At 45.4% G+C, this 19,139-nt stretch overlaps 1 protein-coding gene across 4 annotated transcripts in view; it reads right to left on the reverse strand.

Moving 5' to 3' along the window:
- The window catches only part of LOC115648351 (E3 ubiquitin-protein ligase E3D-like), a 133,719-nt gene that overhangs the window by 100,095 nt on the left and 14,485 nt on the right, over nucleotides 1-19,139 (reverse strand). For all 4 annotated transcript variants that reach the window (XM_030555811.1, XM_030555810.1, XM_030555813.1 and 1 more), the window contains exons 5-7: nucleotides 14,754-14,823; nucleotides 8,672-8,741; nucleotides 574-682 (exon numbers count right to left, since the gene is read on the reverse strand). In XM_030555811.1, the coding sequence (XP_030411671.1) occupies nucleotides 574-682; nucleotides 8,672-8,741; nucleotides 14,754-14,823 (249 nt within the window). The remainder of the gene's footprint in view (nucleotides 1-573; nucleotides 683-8,671; nucleotides 8,742-14,753; nucleotides 14,824-19,139) is intronic.

Consider the following 19,139-nt stretch of genomic DNA (forward strand, 5'->3'; position numbering starts at 1 on the left):
GTGCTAGTTGAAGTTAAGAGTTAAAAGATAGGACGGTAGTGGATAAGGCAGAACACTGAATTGCTACTCTGTTTGCTCTTCCAGAGACAGGATTAATTGGGATGAGGACAGAATGGGTGGGCCCACATCCCAGAGGCGCCTGGACAAGTCTGAGCTATTTCAAACATTTCCAGGAAGAGAGGTGCAGCCCAAGTGTATCAGATATAAGGCTCCACAATATTTTTTTATTTCCTCAGTCATAAAAATATTATAAACAGACAAGACTACATACTTCTATGTAAACAGCACAGCTGGGTACAGTACTTTGGACTAGCTGCTTGAGATTTCAATGAATTTTTAGTCTAAAAAATTCAAGTGGGTTCTTAATTTCCATTGCCGAATGCCCCAAACTAATAAGAAAAAACTAAAAGAGAGTCAAAGGCAGGCAGGCACAACAACTGATACATTTGAATGATCAACTCCTTTTTCTCATTTCCCTTACACATATAAGCAAACACATAATAACTAATGAATAAATGTCAGGAGTTCACACTCATGAATATATTTCTATACAATTATATGAAAATGCCTTACCAAGATGTAGACTTTTCCATCATGCCCTTGTATTCTGAATCTAAATGTGCTTCTGGCAGTGGACAGTCCCACGAGACACTGAGCTATAATGTTCTGTACAAACTGAGACCTGTTTTAAAATAAGACGGTTACTCACCTTTGTAACTGTTGTTCTTCAAGATGTGTTGCTCATATCCATTCCAGTTAGGTGTACGCGCCGCGCGTGCACATTCGTCGGAAAACTTTTACCCTAGCAACTCAGTGGGCCGGCAGGTCGCCCCCTAGAGTGGCGCCACCATGGCGCTCCATATATACTCCTGCCGGCCCACCCGCTCCTCAGTTCCTTCTTGCCGGCTACTCCGACAGTGGGGAAGGAGGGCGGGTGTGGAATGGATATGAGCAACACATCTCGAAGAACAACAGTTACAAAGGTGAGTAACCGTCTTTTCTTCTTCGAGTGATTGCTCATATCCATTCCAGTTAGGTGAATCCCAAGCCTTACAAAGGCGGTGGGGTCGGAGTGAAATGTGGCAGAATAAAACTGCTGAGCCAGAGGCTACAGCCTCTCTTGACTGCTGAACCAGGGCATACTGCGAAGCAAAGGTATGGACCGAGGACCAATGGAGCTTCGCGACAGATCTCGTGGGTAGAAACACGAGCCAGCAAGGCGGCAGATGAAGCCTGAGCCCTGGTAGAATGCACGTTGATGTGGCTTGTGGAAATATGAGCCAAATCATAACAAGTGGGGATGTCCGCCATCACCCCAGATGAGATCCTCTGAGAGGAGAACAAGCAAGCCCTCCCTTTGGCCCGCTACCGGGATAGAGCTGGGGCACCTTAGGAAATGGTTCTGTCAGCACAATATAATGCGAGCACTCCACAGATGTCCAAGGAGTGCAACGGTTGTGCCCATTGCGTTGAACTGTGGGTAACATGAAAAGCCAAAACCACCTTAGGGAGGAAAGCCGGGTGCGGTCATAACTGCACCTTGTCATTGTGAAACCTAGTGTACGGCGGAACCCCCGTAAGAGCTCTGATCTCAGAGACCCGTCTGGCCAAGACTAGGTTGAGGTCCCAGGTCGGGGCTGGGCGGCGCACCCGAGGGTGCAAGCGCTCCAAGCCCTTGAGGGACCTCGAACCCATAGAGCGTGAGAACACTGAACGTCCATCTCAGCCTGCTGGAAGGTAGAGATGGCTGCTGAGTGTATCCTCAGCGCTGATACCGCCAGGTCCTGCCGCTGAAGGCCAGAGGCAGGCCAAACAGAGGGGATCGAGACCTCAGCAGGAGCAAGATCGAGCGTATTGCAGCTGTAAAAGAAACGCTTCCACCTGGCCCAGTACGTTGACCAGGTGGAAGGCTGCCTGTCACCTCGACTCAGGTACGCAGCAGCCACCGTGAGGTGAAGAGGCTGCAGGTCCGAGTGACGAAGCCTGTCGTTGCCCTGAGTGATGAGGTCTGGGCTGACAGGCCGAGTAACGTGGTATGTCAGCGCTGCCTGGACCATTCTGGAGTGATCATGATGATGCACGCTCTGCCCCTGCGGAGTTTGAGCAGGACCTAATGAACCAGTGGGAACAGTGGGAAGGCATAATGCAGTTGGCCTTTCCACGGCATCAGGAATGCGTCCAAGATCGATTCCGAGGAGAGATCTTGGAAGGAGCAGAACACCTGGCATTTCCTGCTCTCGCGGTGAGCGAACAGGTCTGTGTGAGGAAACATCTCCACTTCCGGAAAGCGGGACGCCTCACATGGGGCAGAGTGATCACTCGTAAGGCAGGAAAGACCTGCTGAGGCAAAGAGTTAGGACGTTCCAAACGCCTGGGAGAAAGGACGTCGCCAGCTCCATCGAGTGGGCCATGCCAAAGACCCGGAAATGGATGGCCTCCTGACAAAAAAGGGGGGGGGAGGACTATGTCCCCCCTGAATACTTATGAAGCACCTGGTCATTGTGTTGGCTGTAAACACCGAGATACAACGGCCTCGCAGCTGCCGCTGGAACCCCTGGCATGCCAGGCGGACTACTCTCAATTTTTGGGGCATTGAGGAGGAATGCCAGCTCCCTAAAAGACCAAAGGCCTTAAGCTCAGAGGTGACTATGAACACTCGAGCAGAGAGATGAGGCGTCTGCCGTCAGGGGCAGTGAGCCGGACTTGGAGAGGACGGAGGCGGAGCTTGGCATGTTTGGTTACAAACTTGCGGGCAACCATGGACCCAGGAGACTGAGACAAGAACGAGCTGAGGTCGTTGGGAAAGCCTTCAGACCTCAGATGATTGTTGCCATCGCCTAAAATCTCAGTTGCGATAAGCAGGCTCCGGCTAGGTAGGAGACCAGGATAGCCCCTAGGGAGCCCAACCTCTGCGTGGGGACCAGAGTGGATTGCTCTATAATAAACAGCAGGCCTTGACCTGTGAATAAGACCGTGGCGATGCCCACGCGCTGAGTGGTTTGTGTCTCAGAGTCTCCGTGGATAAGCGAATCGTCCAGATACGGAAAAACGCATATCCGACATCAGCGACGGTAGGCGGCGACTATGGCCGTAAACCGGGAGTATTGACTGTCGGCTATAGAGCGGAGGCATCTCCCGTGCGGAGGGAAGATGGCATTGCGAAAGTACGCGTGCTTCATATCCAGGGCGGCACCGTAGCCCCCAGGAGGCAAGGATGGAATAATGATTCCCCGGGATACCATGCAGAACTCCAACCTTATCCTAACCCGGTTGAGTCCGTGCAGGACCAAGAAGGTCTGAGACCTGTGTTCGAGTGGGGGACTAGGGCATAACGGGGGTAAAACCCCTTACCCCTTTCGTCCGCTGAAGTGGGACAGGGCTGGAGCAAATTAAAGGTGGTACCTATGCTCCATCGTGCGCAGGACCCAGCGATCTGAAAGTAACTGGGGCCATGCCAGGAGAAAGCGGGATCGGGATCCTGTCCTGCGACTGGTACACCGCCCTCAGGTGAACCTTGGAAGGTCCGTCTTTGGTCCCAGTGGTAATTGCGAGGGACCTTGACTTTGGCTCTTCAGGGGTCCTGACGTTCGTCTGCGACCACCTTGGCCCTGCCGTTTGCCAGAGTTCTGCCTCTGGCTAGGCACAGAGTATGGCGGCTGGGGCCAGAAAGGCCTGCGTTTTGTCGCTGGCGTATACATGCTGAGACGCATTAGGACCCTATTGCCCACCAGACTTCGCAGTCTGGGGCTGTCTCTGCCGCGAAGATGCCTTTACCAACAAAGGTAAATCCTGAATGGCATACCGCAGCTCCGGCCGGAGGTTTAAACCCTGAAGCCATGAAATGCACCTCACGGCGACACTCAAGGCCAGAGTGCCGGCCGCAGAGTCTGCTGCGTCCAACGAGGCCTGGAGGGACGCTCTGGGAACCTTCTTTCCCCCCGTCCTCCAAGACGGCAGCGAACTCCAGGTGGAAGTTTTGAGGGAGAAACTCCTTCACTCAGGTGCTATAATTATCGCAGCTAAGCAAGGCTTGTTGCTTTGCTACCCCGAGCTGCAGGGCCCCTGCAGAGTACACCTGGCGGCCAACCCTGTTCATTCGCCAAGCCTCTTTCTGCTTCGGGGCTGGCGCCCGCTGGCCATCATATCAGGATCGTGGTCCTGAGCATAAAATCTGCGCATATGGGATGACACGGATGCGTGTCCGGACGGCCATGGAGGTACTAAAAGAAGGCACAGGCAGAGTCTCTGACTCACTCGGACCTTGCCCAACTCGGCACCGGGGACCGGCATCGGGAGGCGTATCGGTACCTGGAACGAGATCCAGACCCGCAACCAGAACGGTGTCGGGAGGTCGACCGAGATCTCGAGGCTCGGAGAAGGGCAACAGGAGTCAAGGCACCTGCCCCGGTGCCAGAGGTCAGAACGGTGCCAATAGCGGGTCGGCGAACAGGATACCGACCGGTGCAGCGAGTGTGACCAGTACCGAGGAAAACAGCACCGGGACTGCCAGTGGTGTCCGGCGTGCCGACAGGACTTGGAGTGTCTGCGGGACCGTGATCATGAACGGTGCCGCTCTGCTGTGCTGACAGGGGACAGTCCCCTGAAGAGACTGTATTACCCGTACCGGCGGTGCCCGGGTCAGGCAGCACTGACTCTGTCATGGCACTGAGAGCCCTCGCCGTTGGTAACATCTCCGGCGTGAAGGGAACAGCAGGCTCAACCACAGTGCGTACTGGGGAGCTGTCAGGCACCGGATTCGACGGCCCTCGTGGGACTGGGATCCACGGTACCGAGGTCATCAGAGCTTCGGTAGGTGTCGGTGCCGGGCGATCCGAGTTAGATAAGCTGTCTGGCTGCGGTGCCGTCAGCACTGAAGCAGCGGGAGTAATACGCTCAACCACGGCGCGTGCCGGGGAGCCGTCGGACACCGGATTCGATAGCCCTTGTGGGACTGGAATCGATGGTGCCGATGTTGTCGGTGCCTCAGAGGCGTCGGTGCCGGGCAATCCGACTTAGACTAGCCCTCTGGCTGCGGTGCCGTTGGCATGGAAGCAGCCGGAGCAGGAGCTCAACCACGGCGTGTGCCGGGGAGCCGTCAGGCACCGGATTCTACGGCCCTTGCGGGACCGGGATCGACGGTGCTGACGTCATCGGTGCCGCAGCAGGTGTTGGTGCCGGGCGATCCGACTTACACTAGCCCTCTGGCTGCGGTGCCGTTAGCACGGAAGCAGCCGGAGCATTAGCTCGACCACGGCGCGTGCCGGGGAGCCGTCAGGCACCGGATTCTACGGCCCTTGCAGGACCGGGGATCGACGGTGCCGACGTCATCGGTGCCGCAGCAGGTGTCGGTGTCGGGCGATCCGACGTAGATGAGCTCTCTGGCTGCGGTGCCGTTGGCACGGAAGCAGCAGGAGCAGTAGCTCAACCACGGCACGTGCCGGGGAGCCGTCAGGCACCGGATTCTACGGCCCTTGTGGGACCGGGATCGACGGTGCCGACGTCATCGGTGCCGCAGCAGGTGCCGGTGCCGGGCGATCCGACTTAGACGAGCCCTCTGGCTGCGGTGCCGCTGGCACGGAAGCAGCAGGAGCAATACGCTCAACCACGGCGCGTGCCGGGGAGCCGTCAGGCACCGGATTCTACGGCCCTTGTGGGACCGGGATCGACGGTGACGACGTCATCGGTGCCGTAGCAGGTGTCGGCGCCGGGCGATCCGACTTAGACGAGCTCTCTGGCTGCGGTGCCGCTGGCACGGAAGCAGCAGGAGCAGTAGCTCAACCACGGCGCGCGCCGGGGAGCCGTCAGGCACCGGATTCTACGGCCCTCGTGGGACCGGGATCGACGGTGCCGACGTCGTCGGTGCCGGGCGAGCCATCTTAGACGAGCTCTCTAGCTGTGGTGCAGTTGGCACAGAAGCAGCAGGAGCAGTAAGCTCTACCACGGCGCGAGCCGGGGAGCTGCCAGGCACCGGATTCCGTGGTCCTGGGGGACTGGAATCGACGGAGCCGAAGTCATCGGTGCCTCTGCAGGTGTCGGTGCCGGGTAACGCAACTTAGGCGAGCTCTCTGGCTGCGATGCAGGTGGCACGGAAGCAGCGGGAGCAGGGGGCTCAACCACGGCGCGTGCCGGGGAGCCGCCAGGCACCAGCAGGAATCGTAGGCTCTCTCGACCTCGGAAGAAGGGAGCGGTGCCGAGTCGACATCGGTGCCGGCGACGGTCGGTGCCGAAAGGCCTTGGTAGTACCGGCGGGGTCCGGTGCCGAGGAGGCGCTTCTGCCCGCCGCTTTGAACATCGCTCGGCGCCAAGGTGGAGGGGTAAGTGAAAGTCCCGCACCTTTTTGTTCTCGGCTTAAAAGCCTTGCAAATGGGGCACTTATCTGTCAAGTGTGATTCCCTGAGGCACTTCAAACAGGAGTCATGTAGATCTCTCTTCGGCCGCGGCTTCTGGCAGGCCGGGCCCCTTTTAAAACCCGGTGAGCCATGCATGGCTCCGGCACTGGGCTCATGGAAGGGGCTACTTCCTGAACCCCGCTAACTAAACTAACCATGTTAGCAAAGAAAACACGTATAACCATACAAATATATATATAAAAGGGTTATAACTACATAATTATATACGAGAAAACGAGTAGCTAGGGAAGTGGAGGTCAGCTAAGCCGCGCTCCACTGTTCCAACGACCGACACGGGCGGTAAGAAGGAACTGAGGAGCGGGTGGGCCGGCAGGAGTATATATGGAGCGCCATGGTGGCGCCACTCTAGGGGGCGACCTGCCGGCCCACTGAGTTGCTAGGGTAAAAGTTTTCCGACAAATGTGCACGCGCGGCGCGTACACCTAACTGGAATGGATATGAGCAATCACTCGAAGAAGAAAAATCAGTCTTCACAGAATATTTTCATAGTAACTATATTTTACAAAACAAGCCAATGATACCCAGTGAGCCCTAAGTAAACTTTAACTATATGGTGAAGGGTTAAAATCCATGTGCATTTTATATAACAACCTGGTACATGGATTGTGCCAGCTCTTTTCCAGACCCAAAGTTAAGAATTTGGTCAAGAGACCAGAGGTCTAGCAAATAGCAATTAGCTAAGAGAAAGCAGAATAAACAAGATATGTTTGGTCAGTAGAAATGCCAGATGTTGAAGCAACAACTGAATAATTATGTTTCAAATTAACAAAGAATCCCTGTTCCTATTGTGTGAGTTTCTTCTGTAGGGAGATGTTCTGTCCACAGATTCAACCTTAAGTTTATGAAAGATATGGCATCCTCCCACCTCCCTTCTCCAGTGACCAATGCCTGCCTTAAAACACAAAGGAGACAATCTTTATTGCCATATACTTTCACTGTTTCTTTGTTTTAACCCCTAGGAATGTACCTGTTGGACAATCAAAGGAGTTGCTTCATTCCTATGAATCCCAAATCAAAATTCAACATATATATATTTTATACTAATAACATTTTATCAAAGTATTAATTAAATGTTAACTTGCTAACTTAAGACCATAGGCGGAGACATTATGCAACCTGTTAACCATTGGCTACTGTGCTATCTTGTCTTGCTGCAAAAACCTATCCCAGGGTGTGGAACAGCATACCATGTCACTTTCCCCCGCCCATGGAAAATCTATATATTCTATTGTAATCAATTAATTGACAGTGTATCTGAGCCTAATGACACTCCACCAGCACTGTGCCTAATAAACTCCTATGTTTGACCTCTGCACAGTGTGGATTTATGTTCCTCCATATGGCATCTAGGTTTCTCCATGCTGTCAATTCCACTACAATCTGGCATGGAAATAATGCCCCTAGACTTAATTCATTATTGTGTCTTCCCGTAACAAGAATTGGAGTATTTTCCCTTTTCTGCATAACAAGAATTGCCATACTTGAGTAGACTAACGGTCCATACAGTCAAATGTTCTGTATCTGACACAATGCAATGCCAAATGCTGGAGATAAAGGCATAAAACCCCAATACTGCACTTTGTGCACTATGTGTACATATAACATACACGTGAATAATGATGTCCATATTTGAAATATCTTTGAGTTTGCAGAATGGAACAGTAACGCTGTTCACAGCAGGCTATATTTTATGGTAACCTCAACATACATAGCCTGAACTTTAAACTGGACTGTCTGAAAACTAAAAAAAAAAAAAAAAAAAAAGAAAGAAAAGTACAAGTATTAATGAAATTAAAGGTTACACAGGACAGAAAAAGTGTGATTTAGATTGTCAGATACCATCTTGTAATTAGCAATTATACAAAAGCATTGCATAAATTTAGCAAAGTAAAAAAGTTTGCATATTTAGTCACCAAAAGTCAAATAATGTAAAAAAGTTGAGGTTCCAACTACAAAGTTAATTTGGCTTTCCGTAATGCCATCTGTACTTTATGGCATACAGTTTACATCAAACAGTAATATATAAACCTATGCATTTAATTAGAAAAGAGATCACAATAAACAGCAGGTATACTATATGGCTGAGTTAAGAATGTTTCTGCATTTCCTACCTTTGTTATTTTAATAGTGCAGACTTAATACTTTATTAGCATAAATATTTAATTGAATACCAAAAAAGTAACTATCCAAAAAGATTAATCTTTACCACTCAACAACATTGTTCCAATAACCAAACTGAGCACATTATCTGATTTCTATACCTTGGTATCATGTTAAAATTTGTTCCAGATGGTTGAACAATCATCTCAGTGATGTAATATTTTGTAGTCCCTAAAAATCAGACAAAAGGAAACTTTTTAAACTCAATAAAACAGTACACTTATTTTCTACAGTAATATACTGCATAACCACATTCACTAAACTCCTAGATCAGCATCCAATTAAATGGCGGAAGAGATGTCCAAATTCTTGTTTTGACATGTAGGAGGAGGAGCTGGGTAAATGGTACAGAAATCAGACATAGGAAATATCTCTTTAGCTGTTTTTGGAGCTAATCACAAGATCAATATTTTGCCATCTGTATCATTCCCTACTTAACATCAAGCACAACCATTTCCCCCGCACCCCATATAAATCCAGAGTAGGCGGGTGCCAAAACCCCTGTAGTGATCATTTAAAAAACATGTTATATATTTAAATGCTTGCTGATACCAATTAAAAACTCCTGTCCATTATTTATTGCTGCACCAAACTTGAAAAAGAAATGAAAAACACTTAATGGATTGAAATCAGTGTACTTTATGTCAAAACTTCAGTATTCTCTACCAGCCAATGATTCCCCAGTGAATAACAAATACATGACTCTAACAAGAGTAAACTAAGGGGACTAATTTTCTTCTTTCTTCAAAGAGTGGAAACGATACTTCTCTGTAACAAAGTTAGGTTAACTCAGGACACTGGCCCTTTCTATATTGATACGTACAGGACTCACACTTCAAGTGCAGACATTAAAAAAAAAAAAGTCAGAAGAGGAATTTCTTCAGCTTTGCAGACATAGCTGCTTCAACCCAGGTCATCTTTTTCTTTTAAAATATTTTTATAGAAATAAAAGAAAAAATATTTTATTTATGAACAGAGATTGTATTTTACAAGCTATTTATAGGTTGCTACATAAGTGCATTTATTAAGTACTTACTTCTGTAAACATAAATAAAGACAATATAATGTTTTAAATGGGGAGACAGAAAAAAGAGAAGAAAAATAAAACCCTTTTTTCCCCCCCAGAGTTGCATCATACAATGGAGTCACATCTTACGTGGGGGTTAGGTTCTAAAGTCCGCGCGTAAAGTGAAAATCATGTATAGTCAAAATTACCCTTGAAAATCCCTTAAATCACCCATAAAGTACAGTATACTGTACATGGTTTTGTATATACAACATGTATAAATGTATGATGTATATAGTAATGTATAGTATACAATAAAGAGTACATACAAAATTAATTTTAATTTTATTAAATTAATTTTACATTAATTATAGGGGGTAATCAGGGCTTGATGTCGATCCAGGAGACGGAAGTGACAGAGAGCTTGGGTGATGGACAGTGAGTTGTAGACGAAGTGGTTGGCTCTGGTTCAGCTCGAGAAGTTGATTGCATAGGCTCATCTGCTGCAGGTTGTTTTTCCTTGAAAAAAACATGGTGATTGGCAACTGTCGCTGTTGTCTCTTGAGCTGCTCAAACATTTCTTGATACGGTCTCAAATCATCCATAATACTATGTGTGATTTTGAGGCTTTGTTCCAGAAAGGGATCATATTCAGAAATTAAATCATTCAAATGTTTCGCTGTTTGGAATACTTCAGAAAATTTATGAAGATTCCAATTTGCTGGCTCTTTCTGTTCGTCGTCATCATCTTCATCTTCTGCAGATGATTTTATCAGTTCCTCTACCTCTTTGTTAGTCAACGTTTCTCTATGGCTCTCAATTAATTTTTCAATTTCTTTCTCAATTATGTCGACAAAGCCATTACCACCCACTTGCCTGGCACCTGAACAATGCATTTCACCTCTTTGTCAATGGTCGGGAAACTCTTAAAATCATTCACACATTCTTTCCAGTCAGATGCATTGACTGTTTCAGGCTTGATTGCATCCATTGCCCGTTTAATAGAAGTGATGAAATCGGCAATGTTGAAGGACTTCCAATATTCTATCACATAAAGATTGGGATCAGCATCCATAGTGCGACATATCTGAGAGAATATAAGCCTCGTGTACGTGGCCTTGAAACAGCGAATCATGCCTTCATCGAGAGGCTGGAGGATACAGGTGGTCAGGAGCATTGTCTATGATCAGCAACACTTTAAAGTCAAGTCCTTTTTCTTCAAGGTATCAATTAACCTCCAGAATGAAACACTTGTGGAACCAATCCAGAAATAATGCTGCCATCACCCAAGCCTTTTTATTTGATTGCCAGAACACAGACAGGAGATTCTTGTTCTTGCCTTTTAGGGCACGGGGATTTGCATCCCTGTAGAGCAAGCTCAGCTTTATTAAATGCCCAGCCGCATTGCCACAAAGCAACACAGTCAGATGGTCTTTAGCTGCTTGGAAGCCAGGGGCTTGTCTTTCTGATTTTGAAATGTAAGTGTGGTTGGGAATTTTTTTCCAGAAGAGCCCAGTCTCAACAGCATTAAAAACTTGTTCTGGAAGATAGCCCTTTTCTTGTATGATTTTCTTTAATTGTTCAAGGTAGGCTTTTGCTGCCTCTTCATTGGCAGATGCAGCTTCACCAGTAGTCTGCACATTTTTGAGGTTGAAGCGGTTCCTAAAACTGTTATGCCAACCTTGGCTGGCTTTGAATTCCTTCTCATCAAAAGGCTGCCCCTCTTCAGCGGGAGGTTTGAACAGCACATAGATGCTAAAAGCCTTTTCTCACAATGTGTTGCCATTGATAGGCACACGTTTACGGTTCATGTCTTCCGGCCACACGTTTAATGCCTTTTCAGTCTTTACTAAAGCCTTATCACGCACCTGGCTTGTCACCTTAGCAGTTATTGGAGCACTTGATGACACGGCTTGTTGAATTTCTCTCGAATCTTGACGGCACGGATGCTAGATTCATTGCGGCTATATTTACACACACATTGGAGACCAACATACTGTCTCTCAATAAGTCCAACACAGTCAGTTTTTCCTCCAGCACTAGAACAAATCGCTGTTTCTTCAGTTGAGCACCAGATGAAGTAGTTGGCATGCATTTAGAGGCCATGTTGTACGAAAAATATGTATCTTTAAACACTAGAATCACACTCAGTGCAACGAGATGCTCACATTATGAGAGGCATGCGGGAACTGAGGGAACAACAGATTCACATCTCCCATCTCACGCTCACTCCAGGGCATATGCTCATTGAGTGGAATGCTGGGTGGAATAGCCCACACTATTTACAGGTATCTTATTGTTTTTCTTTTTTTTGTCGAGCACGTATAGTTGTATTTGCATAAGTTAAATGTGCGTATGATGCAACTCACCTGTATACACTTTTGTACACAAGCAGCTAGTACAATATAGCTAATTCCAGGTACAAAAACAAGTACAAACAACTGTAGCACTGTTATACATCTGTGAGCAGATATTGCAAACCTGGGGTTTCTTGCAAGTAGATGCATGGATATCCGGGGCAGAGTCATTCTGCATAAGTGTCAGTATCCCAGTTCAGTGCCTTTATTTGTCCTTGAATGCTAGGGACTAAAATGTAAAGACTTCAGCCTGGTTTTAGGACATTGGCATTTGAGCAGAAGTTTGTTTCTTCTGTTGTCTGGTGCAAAAAAATCACAATTTTGGAATTCTCTTTCATGAGAAGTAATCTGGTAATACACTTCCTTGTGGCTATTAATAATCTGAATTAGCATCATTCTTTGTTATAAAGGTTTGAGGAGAGTCCCTTAGAACCTTTTACTTATACCAAAGTGTGTTTCAAAAGTTCCATGTAAGCATTTATGCTAGTGGGACTAGACTATTTGGATATGTGGGTAGTCCCAGAAAAAGTGTGCGCGTGCCTGGAGAATCATTTGCTCATATCCTTTTTAACTGAACTTGCGGCTGAATACGTTCACTTTGTTGGCGAATACAGAGATGTAGAAGCAGTACATGACTGTCTATTTCAGCATCTTTCAGCGCTGTTTAGAGTTGGGCGATGAGCACCGTAGATCTGACCATCTGAGCCTATGCCGTGTATCTTTAAAGTTAGACACTGCTAGCTGTATGTCTGCTCAGGCAGCTGGTGTGGAGACAGTAGTAAAGAGAGAGAACAATTCATATTTCCAAAATCAGATTTTTGGAATTTGTATGGTTGTGCTGTTTGTTCAAATGATTTTAGGGCTGAGAATTATGTGAGCTGATCTAAGGGAGTCACTTTATTCTCTAGCCACCAAGTGATTTTTTCATAGAAAAGGTACAGGGCAAAGTCTGGGATTTTGGGCATATATATTAGATGAGCCCCTCCCTCCCAATCATTTCCCCATGCATGGAAGCACAAGAAGTGCCAGAGCAGCAGAACTCCATGATGCACTAGTTTGGTTAGAAATTCCTATTCAGGCTCTTCAGATTATAGCTAGCTCTTTTCTGCAGCAGAAACACATGAGATCCACTGGGTCAGAGGCTCTGTCTATCTGCATCTGTCCTCTCTTGTCTCAGACTGAAGCCCTTTGGGGTATGGACCATCATTTGTTCTGTGTTTGTACAGCATGGGGACCTGGTTCACTGCTAGGCTCCTGCCACTATGAACAACAAACAACACTTATTTATGGCTCTGTTCCCTGCATTCCCCACGACTGCATCCTCAGAGATGGGGAGGCTCTCTCTGGGCCAGCAGTGAGCACCCAGCCTCCTTGTGGGCTTAAGAAGGGCATGGTTGCTGATTGGTTAGACAGAAGGATTCAGCATAAGCCTATGGAGTGCACTTATAAACCCTTGCCCTTGCTCTGGGGCACCATTCTGCTTTAAGAAGAAAAGCTTCCCCTTCCCTGACCTGGGATTAGAGCAGGACCAGGAATTTTCTCTCACTGTCAGACTGGCCTGGCAGTGTGGGTTTTTTCACCTTCCTCTTAGGAGCCCCAGGATCAAGAAGGTAGGTACGGTTGTAAAATTCATTTTGTCACAACTTGGCAGGTGTCCAGTACAGGTACTCAGTCAATAGGGTGTCTAGTTCCCTGATAAACCAGAACTGGATGCAGATTAGAAGGCATCGCCTAAAGAAGGCAGGTAACAGGACTGGGGCTTCCAATGTCTTTCACAGTGAGGAGACAACCACCTCTTCCCCAACCCTTTAACTCTTGTACAAGGGGAGGAGCAGTGAGGTCCGAGCAATTGCGCTGGGACTAGTTTAACAGGGTGAAGGGCTGACGATAGTCCTCTAGGAGGTGGAATGGAGGAGTGAAGACGCTGAAGCAGCTCTTCACCAGGATTATAAAGGATGGATGATCTCCACTGGATGAGTTATTGCCAAATAGTTCTCAGATGTGTTACTTAATAAAAGTTGTGGCCTAGTTAAACTACATCCTAGTCTTTCTTTCAGTGTTGACTGGGACAATGCATCTGCAATCTAATTAACTGAGACTTAAAATAGTTTTGTCCCAATGTTGTTATCCATGTTGTCATGGGTGCCAATCAAATGACAATATGACCTAAAATAGAGCCTCATCACAGAACCAGTTTGATGCACTAGCACATTTAGCATAGATAGGCTCTGTATTTGAGACTTACTTATTCTACATTTAATGCAGCAATTTCTTTCCTTTTTATATTTGTCAGTCCTGTAGTAGGAAACAAAAATAATAAATAACCAGTCTACCAAACATTCCTCAGGACACCAGGAGATTGGCCCAACAATGTAGAAAGTAAAATTTTAAAGTAAATGTCAGGCACAAAAACTGAAAACAGAGGAAAATTTTATTTTACATTTACCAAGGTAGTTGTCCCCAGATTTTTACTAATGGTGAGAGAAATTTGATTGAACAAAAACAGAAGACTCAAAGGGCAATTAAAGCTGTAACACACTTAGGACAAATACATTTTACAAGGTATAACAGAGTGTGTAGTAAGTGTTAAAATACAGAGAACAATATGGCCACATAAACAAGAATCAAAATAAATTACTGGGGCCAATAACCTCATTGTTTCTACTGTCAAAACTATCTCATCCTTTCAGAAATGAAGAAGAACCCCCCACAGGAATCAACTCAGCATTCTATTGATAAATTATTTGTCTCCAGAACTTTTAACCTCTAGTGTTTAGTGAGTTAGCCAACCAAGTATGGTTTTGTTTGTGTAATCCATACCTGATGATATTGTCTCTCCCAGCATTGCCTTGCAGCGCTTACAAATTACTCTAGCGTTTTCCTTCGACTTCTGTAGGACAAGAGAAAAGTCATTTAAATGTCATTCAACTCTTCTGAAAAAGAATGCATAACTTTAACATGCTCTCCAGAGTGCATAGTGAACTTTATACTTCACTCCTCAGAATGTTTATGTACTGTGACAGACCCAGGCCAGTAGAGTGCAGGAGTCTGGTAGAGGGCAAATATACTGGTCACTGGGTGAGTAGTTTTCTGTTTCCTGATTGACCAGAGCAGGGGCTGAACTAGAGTAATCAGAAACCTGCTAGAACCAATTAAGACAGACAGGCTGATTAGAATACCTGCAGCCAATCAAGGCAGGCTAATCAGGACACCTGGGTTTAAAAAGGAGCTCACTCCAGTCAGGGAAGGGGGAAGCAGAGGAGAGGAAGTGTATGTGAGGAGCTGGAAGCAAGAGGCACCCAAGGAGCTGAGAGTGAGAGTGAGAGTGAGAGGGTGTGCTGCTGGAGGACTAAGGAGTACATGCATTATCAGACACCAGGAGGAAGGTCCTGTGGTGAGGATAAAGAAGGTGTTTGGAGGAGGTCATGGGAAAGTAGCCCAGGGAGATGTAGCTGTCATGCAGCTGTTACAGGAGGTATTATAGACAGCTGCAATCCATAGGGCCCTGGGCTGGAACCTGGAGTAGAGGGTGGGCCTGGGTTCCCCCTAAACCTCCCAACTCCTGATCAGACACAGGAGGAGTTGACCCAGACTGTGGGGAAGATCACTGAGGTGAGCAAATCTGCTAATCAGCGCAGGACCCAGCAAGGTAGAGGAGGAACTTTGTCACAGTACTTAGAGATGTGTCTTGGCTATTTCATTCACTGCAGCCTTCTGAACTTTCTGAGTGACTTAGAAGTTGTGTGTTTGATTTAAATCTTACAGTACACTGATTACACTGTACAAATTAAACCCAGAGTTCATATTTAAATTGAATATTGTTTAAATGATATAACTGAGATCAACACTTACCTTCATTCATACTATTTCATTAGCAAGAATTTTGCATCTAGTATCTTCACAATCAGCATTATACCTGTTCATTTGGGGTATATGTGCAGCAAATGTGTTTCACATGGGTATTTGTATAGACTTAGTAAAGTTTGAAAAAGAAAACTTTCAACTTGAAAAATCATATTGAAGCCTGACTACAGAAAAGTAACACCTTTGATTATTATAAATAAAACAAGTTAGTGGGGGAAAAAACCTGTTTTTTCCATTTATTGTATGTCCCTAATAAAAGATGGTCACCATTTTCCATTGTTTCCAACTGTAATGAAGCCACCCTTTCACTAACGCCAGCTTACCTCTCAACTTTAAAATCTTCATGTGTGCTACAAGCCACCAAAATGTATGACAAATGACCAAATGTAATTTGTGTGTTTCTGCCTACTGTACCATAAATGACAGATCTTTTCTCATAATAGAACACTTTTAAAGAATGTTTCCTCATTGTATGATGTAAAGGTATGACCTTAGATTATATTATAATTACATCTACAAACAAAGAATGTAGGCAATATGTAGAAGATTAGGGACTGTATCCAAGAATACAGTGAATTAAAAAAAAGGACTGAATGGTAATGATAGATTGCCTTGGAAGCTCATATTGGTTATGCTGTAGCTAAGATTGTGAACATGATCCTTCCATATATAAGCAGAGAAATATTGAGTACAAGTTGAGAAGTGGTACTACCTCTGTATACAGCATTAGTGAGACAGTTACTGGAATATTATATTGTGTTCTGGAGTCCACACTTAAAAAAAAAAAAAAGGATGTTGAAAAATTGGAAAGGCTTCAGAAAAAAGCTACAAGAATGATTCATGGTCTGGACAACATATCTTATGAAGCTCAATCTACTTTGATTAAGAGGTGACTTGGATAACTGTCTACAAGTACCTACATGGGGAAGAGATTTCTGACAGTAGCTCTTTAACTAGCAGAAAAAGACATATCAAAATCCCAAGGTTGCAAGCTGAAGCTAGACAAATTCAAGCTAGGAATAAAGTACAATTTTTTTAAGGGTGAGCGTAATTAACCATTGGAACAACTCACATAGAAAATCCACCCTGTCTCTGTCACATGACGTCTTTAAATCAAGAATGGATATTTATCTAAAAAATATGCTATAGCTCAAGTTATGGGTTTGATGCCAGAATTACTGGGTGAGATTCTTTAGCTTGTGTTGTGCAGGAGATCAGACTAGATAATTATAGTGGTCCATTCTGGTCTTAAAAAATTTATCAATTTGGGAATATTAGAGATGTGGGTTCTATTCCCAGCTCTGCTAAAAGGAACCTTACGCAATCTCTCAGTTAATTTATTAGTGAAATGGGATTGCCCTGAGTCCAAAGGCAGGACTGCACAGAAATATAAACAGTGTGTGGTATAGATGAGATTTGAATTAATGATCTCCTGGCTCCCAGCTCTGTGTATCTTCCCATTGACTAAATAATATTTGGACAGAGATGGGAACCTGATTCAGCTCAACCGCTGTACATTTGAGAATTCTATTTGCCAGGTGAAAGTGAGGCTTCCCCTAGTAAGAATGGCTGCCTATTCGCTCGTTTCTAATGAGACTGAATCACCGCTGCCCTCAGGGAAGACAGATACTTCCTATTTCCTGTGATTAGGAAACTGGGCAGACAGTCTATACTGCAAACCTCAACTGAGCCAGGAAACACCAACCAAGATTCCAGTGGGAACACAAGGGAAGTAATTCTCTAGCCTCTGCTGACTTTTTACAGCCTTAACAGGATAATGTTACATGAGAAATGTGGATCCCATTGTACTAGAGTTGGAGCCAATAAAGACAGATGCACATTGCGTCCCCTTTCCCAACTTCTGCCCCTTACTCTCCCTCAAAAGTTGTGGAGCAGAACTAACTTTCTTTCTTTTCTTCTTCCTGACAGGGAGTAAGGAGACTGAGTTTCTTAACAACCAATAAATGAAGGCAGAGCTGGGGAGCTATAAGCACAGTATTCCTCAGATAACTACTATTTGAGTGCTTTTTCTGCTAAAAGTTACCTGCAGTGGCTGAGAATTGTGCAGTATGGTACCTAAAAAAACCTGAGAACTCAGTGGTATCACTGCTTGAAGAAAAAAGGATGATACTTTTAGCCAGACTAATTAAATCAATATATCTTTGTGACAACTTGCAGCTGCTGGCAATCTGCAGATGGAGGCGGATCTTCTTCTAATATTTTTTTTGTGTGTGTTTCTATTTCTAAGGATCCTTGATATTGTCTTAGGGAAAATATTTTCCCCAAGAGATACTATTAGGATGCTGTGTGACCATGTGACATTTAAAATCCATGTTACATCATTAGACAAAAATGTGAGCAATATGTTTTCCATGGCAGAACATTGTCTTGGTCCCACAGGAGGATGGAAAGGATTGTTTAAGTATTTCTGCTATATTCCTACTCCTGCTTTGGTCACAGGCAAACACTCTCCAATGACTGTTATGCAATTAAAAAGGAACTTTCATACTAGTGCAGACTGCATGAATATATTATAAAATGAGAACATTTGTGCCAACAGCAATCTGTGTTGTCTGTAACTTTCTATAACTTTATCTATATTATGGAAGAATTTTGTATTTCAATATGATTTTTTCTCTGATTAGTCTCTGATTGATCTTAAAGTTGTGCTCATTTGATTGGTAACTGACTGATACTAGAAATCAATGTGTAGACATTAGAATTTCAGTGCAAGCGTGATACAAGGGTTTTCAAACAACCAAGTAAGAAATCTTGATATCAAGGCAATTTTTAGGAAGTGAATATGGAGATTCATCACATTCAAAAAAATCTTTGGGTGCCTCTTCACTGAAGACTTGTCTCATTTCTAATGGAGCTGGTAGGACTACATTGGTCTAAATACCAGTAATGCAGTGCATCTAAATGAGCCATTTTGTTTCAGGTGCAGCTGCCCAATCTCTACACTTGCAAGTCCTTCAGCTGCACCCCTCACCTAGCTACCTCTCTCACAGTCCCCGTGAAAGCAGTTGCTTGTGGGAGATTTGAAAGCCCAAGGGATTGTGGGAGAAGGAGAGTGTACTGCCCTAACTCTCTTGGAATCACAACTATTTCAGCAATATTTTCTAAATATAGAGCCATGCTGAACAGACTGTGCTTACTCTTTGTTCAGAGAGAGACATTTCAGCTAATGAATCATCTAGCATCTCACGAAACCCAGAAGAGGGCATGGAAGGTGTTCATTCAAGCATGGGAAGAGGCAGAGACTGATACTAGCAGTGCATGGAATTCATACTGTGACTTACTGAGAGGCTCAGCCTGTTTAATCCTAGCCTAACAAGTCCA

The sequence above is a fragment of the Gopherus evgoodei genome, chromosome 3 (assembly GCF_007399415.2).
Source record: "Gopherus evgoodei ecotype Sinaloan lineage chromosome 3, rGopEvg1_v1.p, whole genome shotgun sequence".
Classification (NCBI taxonomy): Eukaryota; Metazoa; Chordata; order Testudines; family Testudinidae; genus Gopherus; species Gopherus evgoodei.